The sequence below is a fragment of the Engraulis encrasicolus genome, chromosome 20 (genome assembly GCF_034702125.1).
Source record: "Engraulis encrasicolus isolate BLACKSEA-1 chromosome 20, IST_EnEncr_1.0, whole genome shotgun sequence".
NCBI classification, from domain to species: Eukaryota; Metazoa; Chordata; class Actinopteri; order Clupeiformes; family Engraulidae; genus Engraulis; species Engraulis encrasicolus.
The window spans coordinates 21,911,272-21,918,771 of NC_085876.1; the positions used below are offsets into that span (position 1 = coordinate 21,911,272).

Below are 7,500 nucleotides of genomic sequence, written 5' to 3' on the forward strand. Positions count from 1 at the left end.
GCGTGCGTGCGCGTGTGCTACCAGACTGGCCCTTCGCCATCTTCAGAAGGTCGGGCGGTGTCAAGCGGGGGGACAAATGAGCGGTATCATAGTCTTAAAAGCGCTTAAGCCACACAAGGGAAAAGGGATGTCAAGAGGAGCCTAAGCAGCCAACAGATTAGTGCGAATTCACAGGCAGGGCAGGGCGCACACCTGCTAAGCAGAATAAGAAAAACAGCTGAAGTTGCACCATTTGTTATTTGTTGTTCTTTATATTCAAGACATGTTTGTGTTTTGTTGTGATTCACCACAGGAAGCAATATATCTATGTATATATCTTTCATCCCATAACTGTCAACCTTGCTCTTTTTTCTTTCATTCATCCCCCTATTTTCTTGTAATACTTTTAATCATACTACTACTTCTCTCTTTCTTTCGCACGCACACACAGTTTGTACAACACACACACACACACTCTCTCTATCTATCTCTCTCTCTCTCTCTCTCTCTCTCTCTCTCTCTCTCTCTCTCTCTCTCTCTCTCTCTCTCTCTCTCTCTCTCTCTGGACTCCTGTAACATTGTGTGTGTGTGTGTGTGTGAGAGAGAGAGAGTGTGTGCTAAACTTAGGTACACTGAGACTGTTGGGGTGTCTCAGATGGCGCACTTGTGCACTTCGGGCACTATTTTTCAGTGCATAGGGCGCTTTGAAAGTACAATTTTGTTAGTTCAGTGCACTGAAAAGCGCCCGGATGATGCCCTAACAATGGCGGAAAACGCAGTGCTTGAATGATGGACACTTCACGCACTAAACGGGCGCCATGTTGACAATAAAACGGAAGAAACGTGACGTTCAGTTCAGTAGAAGAGTTTGGTCAACTGTCTCCTGTATTTCTGTAAGTAATGTTGCTGAGACACCAACCTTTTCACGCCAAGCCAAGTATTGTACACAAAATAGCTGCCAGTTGGGATGTAGAAAATGTAAATACAAGCACGACACACTGTGCAATGTAAACAGTAGCCAACCGATATTTTGGTGAGCTAATGCTAGCTCAACCGTCACTTCCAGTCAGGGCACAGTGCATAGTGCGCCGACTTTTTCACAACACTATGCACTAAAGACCCCCAGTGCACTGTGAGCACTATGCACTGAATGTCAGTGCACTGCCATAAGTGCGGCATCTGAGACACGGCAAGTGTCATTGAATGGACTGACATTAGCCAGTTTGCCTGTTAGCCTGTTAGCCAGTCAGTGGGGGACCGCAGGGAAGGCAGTTTTCTGTGATGGCTGCTGCGGCTGATAGGAACTGATCTGCTTGCGGGATTAGACATCTTGGGGTCACCTCTTTACATGCCAGCCTGTTCTGTCATTCCTACACAGTCTCACCCCAAGTAGTCAATATCTGAGTACCTTTGACCAGACTGCAATTTTTGACGTCTTGGGTATTCCTTCCACGTCACATTTTGACTATGATCTCAAAGGCGCCCCCTTGTGGCAGCATAACGTCATTGAGGTTAGGTTTAGGAATAGGTTTATGGTTAGGCCACATAGTCAAAATGTGACGTGGAAGGAATACCCAAGACGTCAAAAATTGCAGTCTGGTCCAAGGTAGTCAGAAATTGACTACTTGGGGTGAGACTGCGTTGGTCATTCACACATGCGCACACACACACACACACACACACACACACACACACACATACACACATAGACCACATACACACACATGCACATGCAGATATGCAGACACACACACAAACAAACACACACCCAGATACGCACGTACACACATGGACACACACAAGCGTGTGCGCGCACACACACACACACACACATACACACACAAACACACATACACATACACACTCTCTCATACGCACTCACACACACACACACACACACACACACACACACACACATACACACACACACACACACACACACACACACACACGCACACACACACACACACACACACACTAGGTCTAGGGGCCACCTTTTACCTGCCTGCCTGGTCTCTCACACACTCACACTCACACACATACACACACACACACACAAACTCACACACAGTGGTGTTCGAACAAAAGGGGTGTGGGTGGACCAAGTGTTGGCATATTTTGTGGATGTTCAATAAAGGGATTTTAAATGTCAAACATCTCTCTCTCTCTCTCTATCGCTCGCTCTCTCTCCCCACAGCTCTGTGTGGTGGTGATGTGCGTGGTCCCGGTGGCACCATCCTGTCCCCAGGGTACCCCGAGATGTACCCCAGCTCCCTCAACTGCACCTGGACAGTGGAGGTCAGCCACGGAAAAGGTAGGCAGCAGCATTGTGTGTGTGTGTCTGTGCTTGCATTCTGCTTTTAACGGACATGCTCTGTCGCGTGTATCGCTCGCATCAATCTTGCTGCACGTGTTCAGCGATTCTCTGGCGCTTTATCTTGTCGCAGTTGGTGTATTCTCTGGTAAGACAGCAGTTTGGAAGGTAGAGTGAAAGAGACAGAATGGGGAAGTAACAACAAGGGGCTAGTTTTTTTTTCCCTATTGCATTTCCAACTGGATTTGATGGGTAACTGAAGGCTTGTTTATTAAAAGATGTATAGTAGGACTGCACAATTAAATATCTACAAAGAAACAAATACATGAACTAGCCCCAGTTTGAACTCATTCTGCAGCTCTGAGAGTCATTGTTGGTATTGCCTGTCTGTCTGTCTGTCTGTGTGTCTGTCTACCCATCTGTCTGTCTGCCTGTCTGTCTTTCTGTCTGTCTGTCTATCTGTCCATCTGTTTTTCTGTCTGTCTGTCTGCCTGCCTGTCTGTCTGTCTGTCTGTCTGTCTGTCTGTCTGTCTGTCTGTCTGTCTATCTTTTTTCTTTCTTTCTTTCTTTCTTTCTTTCTTTCTTTCTTTCTTTCTTTCTTTCTTTCTTTCTTTCTTTCTTTCTTTCTTTCTTTCTTTCTTTCTTTCTTTCTTTCTTTCTTTCTTTCTTTCTTTCTTTCTGTCTGTCTGTCTGTCTGTCTGTCTGTCTCTGTCTTTCTGCCTGTCTGTCTGCCTGCCTGTCTGTCTGCCTGTCCCACCGTCCCATTCATCCCCGTCATGCACTGAGCCGCAATTACTCACCACATTTCTCCTGTAATTGCGGCGTGTAAGACAGCGCTAAAGCCCAGCTCATTATTACCAGGCAGGGTAGGGCCATGGCTCAATACCCAATACTACCCCCCGCAGCAACGGCACATATCGAGTCCCGAGTCTGCTGAGATTATCCCATTAACACGGAAGAACTAAGGACACGTTTTCACGCTTTTCTTTTTTAAAAACTTTTTCTCTTTTATTTCTTTTTCTTTCTTTAAGGCATTAGCATCAGTGAACAAATATTAAGTGAAAGCAGGAGAGGCACAAGTTCTCGTGCTAAAGAGTTTTTCCACTGGTCGTTTTTTTTTGTCATTCTCAGCCCAGTGTCCATGGAGTAAAAAAAAAAAAAGAAGAAAAAAATGCTATGAATGCAGATCTCTCACTCGAGTCCGTAAAAAAAAATATCATTACACAAAGCTTTAAGGGGGATTCTCAGAATAATGAAAGTTCCTCCGGAATTTTAATTTCCCATGGCTACTAAGATATTCAATATGGATGGATGATCATTATGCCATTCTGAATTATCGCCCCAGAATTGAATTGAAATGCACTTCTCCATCATCACGCTTTGTTCAAAAAAAGTGAATGTGGGAGTTATCCCACCTTTTCTGTACTGGGACAGGGAGCAGGGCCACTGACAGCTTTGGCTGGGCCTGGGACAAAATCATCCGTAAGGGCCCCCCCTCTCAATACACACAAAGCAATGAGGACCAAATTATGGGCCTCATCTCTTCTTGGGCCCGGGACAACATACACGTTTGTCATCCCCCTGTCGGCGGGCCAGCTGGGAGATTAAGCCATATTGAGTCTCGTATTATCCCCCCTCACTTTCCCTACATCCTAATTCCTCCCCCTTTTTTCTGTCTCGACCATGTGTCCAATTTTAATTAGATAACTTCATCACGCTCCGTGGGGTGGAATGACCCATATACTGTACAGTAATAGTTGAATCACACTCACACACACACTCGCACGCACACACACGCACACACCTGCACGCACACACACACACGCCTGCACGCACAGACACACACACACACACACACACACACACACACACACACACACACACACACACACACACACACACACACACACAAACACACACACACACACACACACACACACACACACACACACACACACACACACACACACACACACACACACACACACACAAACACACACACTCACGAACACACAAACACACACACATGAACACACACACTCACCCATGTCTGTCTGTGTCTATCTATCCCCATCCCACAGGTGTGCAGTTCACCTTCATCACCTTCCACCTGGAGGACCATCACGACTACCTGTCCATCACGGAGAACGGCAGCTTCGTGCAGCCGCTGGCACGCCTGACCGGCTCCGAGCTCCCCGCGCCCATCAACGCCGGTCTCTATAGCAACTTCAAGGCCCAGCTGCGCTTCATCTCCGACTTCTCCATCTCCTACGCTGGCTTCAACATCACCTTCTCAGGTATGAGTACAGAAGTAGTGTGTGTGTGTGTGTGTGTGTGTGTGTACGTGTGTGTGTGTGTGTGTGTGTGTGTGTGTATGTGTGTGTGTGTGTGTGTGTTTCAACATGACTTCCTCAGGTATGTGTTGTGGAACATACAATACAGTAGTGTGTGTGTGTGTGCGTGTGTGTGTGCGTGTGTGTGTGTGTGTGTGCGTGTGCGTGTGCGTGTGCGTGTGCGTGTATGTGTGTGTGTGTGTGCGCGCGCGTGCGTGCATGCGTGCATGCGTGCGTGTGGGAAGACCTATAGCTTGCCACAGGCAATAAAGTGGTAAATAACAAGTAACATAGACCACTTAAAAATGTTTGTTTAGGAGCGCTGTCTGGACTCATGTCAAACTGACTCCCTGAAGAAATGACTGCCGAAACACAAATGCCTAGTATGACCAAGCCATTAGAATAAAGGCTTTTTAACTTTTTCTAAAAGAGAGTGCCTTGGATATCCTAGTTTTTGCATAACACAGACCATTCTTTGACATCACTTTCTCAGGTGGGAAGATTTTCCTGTCGTGTGTATGAAAAAGTAAGAAAAAAGGCACATTTACAGACACACACAACTGTGCTCTATACCAATAATCCAAATGTTTTCCAGACCTTTTTGTAATAACAATTCAAAAGGAATTAGGCTTTTCATTAAATCAACTCAGTCAAATTAAAATGTCTAACAACATCACTGTGTAAATGCCAGGATGAAGTGTCATTTCCCAGTCAACTCAATCAAGTTAGTTAACAACAATTCAACACAAAAAATTTGTGATTTAAAAGGAGATGAGGCAGAATACAAAGAGGCAACCAATGAAGCATTTTCATGACAAATAACAGCAGATATGTATAACAGTGTGTCTTTTGTTAAGACAGTGGTTCCCAAACTGGGGTCCGGGACCTCCCAAGGAGGGGGGGGGGGCAAAAGGAGCATTGCATAAAAAAAGGAAATCCACAGGTTAAAAGCTAACAGTTAACACCTCGGGGGGCAAGTGCTATTCAGACATACCGCTACTCTGACATACCGCTATTCAGACACGCCGAAATACCGTAGGGTGAGGGTTAGGGTGAGGGTAACTGCATGCACTCTCCCTAAACTGAGAAAACCTGAGCAACGTATCACAAACCACAGATGTGGCAGATTTCGGTGGGAAACGTGTCGGTTTTCAGTCAATAGACATCAATGTCTGAATAGCGCCATGTAACTGGATACCTCGCCTCGCCACGTTTCTCCCTTGTGGGCTTCCCTGAGCATGCCATGCCACCAGTGTTGCCAGATTGAGCTGTTTCCCGCCCAAGTGGGCTGCTTAGGATCACTGTCTGCACAGGTGGAACATGCTAAAAAAAAGGGCATTTGGGTGTTTTTTTCTGCAGATTTATGGCCATAGAAATCAGTAGAATATATTTCATAATGGACGGGATTTAGTGCTTCCAGGCGGGTTTTGGGCTGGAAATCTCATCTGTCTCATCTGGCAACCCTGCATGCCACCCTCTTTCGTTTCGGATGTAGTTATTAGACTCTGACAGTTCCTTTTAACCTTCCGGCACCTTCCAGAACAAGGGCGGCCAGCCTTACCCGCCAGGGGCCAGGTGTGCCATGGAGTGATCACGGTGTGTGTTTGTGTGTGTGTGTGTGTGTGTATGTGTGTGTGTGTGTGTGTGTGTGTGTGTGTGCGTGTTCGTGTGCGTGTGCGTGTGTGTGTGTGTGTATGTGTATGTGTATGTGTGTGAGTGTGAGTGCGTGTGCGTGTGCGTTTGTGTGTGTGTATGTGTGTGTGTGTGTGTGCGTGTGCGTGCGTGCGTGCGTGTGTGTGTGTGCCATCGGGTGATAACAACAGTTAACACCAACTCTAGAGCCGTGTAGAGTGACAGAATCACATTCTCTGCTCCACCCGTACACTGACGTACGTGACTGCACTGCTGAATGGCTTTTCTGACATGTCTGAAAGAGCTTCCCTCTTCGGCTGGCCAGCATGCATTTTTTTTTTTGTTGACTGGTAGTTAGGGCTGCTCGATTATGAGAAAAATCAATATCATCATTATGTAAGTCAATATTGATAACGCAATAAAAAATGTGATATATTGCATCGCCAGTGGCGGAACAAGTGCACACAGGGCCCCAGGGCAAGACATTGATAGGGCCCCCATATGGCTTGCCAAGGTCATAGTAGGGCCCCCGCCACCAATACAGGAGGTCCCTGGGCCCTGGGGCAAATACCCTGCATGCTCCTTCTATAGCTCCGCCCCTGTGCATCGCACTACTGGTAGGCAAAAAGGAACTGGGCAAAGGGGTCAGCTGTCCCAGGCCCAGGTGGAGGGCAGGCTCAGAATTGGTCCTCATTACATTACATTGTATATAGGCCTATTGGTGTATTGGGTGATGGGACTTTTCTAGTATTTATGTGTGTGTTTGTGTGGCGATTGTGTGCAATTTCCCATTGGCAACCCACAAAGTTGCTAACTGATCAGCAACGATGCTTTCAAGTGGTCCTGCAAGCTTTTTGTTGTTGTTGTTGCTTTTGACTGCCGTGACATGTGACTTGTAACTCCAGATATAGCCAAGGCTTTAGGGAGGATTAGGGAGTGGGAAAACTGTAATGATAAACTGCTTTGCTGGCAAAAACCAGCCCCCATTTGCAATACTATGCTCTCCGGTAATGAGGATGCACAACCACGCAATGCTAACCCCCCCCCTTCATGTCCGCAAAGCTATTGATTGCAGATAGATAACTTCCTGTCAGATACGTCAATATTAACTTTGACCTCTTGACTTTCTCTTTTCGTCCCGGTCATCACTCAGTAGTGGAGTGTGGGGAAACTGTGGTTTAGTGGTTCAGGAGATGGGCTTTAGATCAGAGCGTTGCATGGGGTCTCACTCCCTGGTTGACG

At 46.6% G+C, this 7,500-nt stretch overlaps 1 protein-coding gene across 1 annotated transcript in view; it reads left to right on the plus strand.

Annotated features, from left to right (window-relative positions):
- The window catches only part of csmd3b (CUB and Sushi multiple domains 3b), an 810,903-nt gene that overhangs the window by 426,624 nt on the left and 376,779 nt on the right, over positions 1–7,500 (plus strand). Inside the window, exons 20-21 of the mRNA XM_063186185.1 lie at positions 2,177–2,293; positions 4,375–4,590. Of these exons, the coding sequence (XP_063042255.1) occupies positions 2,177–2,293; positions 4,375–4,590 (333 nt within the window). The remainder of the gene's footprint in view (positions 1–2,176; positions 2,294–4,374; positions 4,591–7,500) is intronic.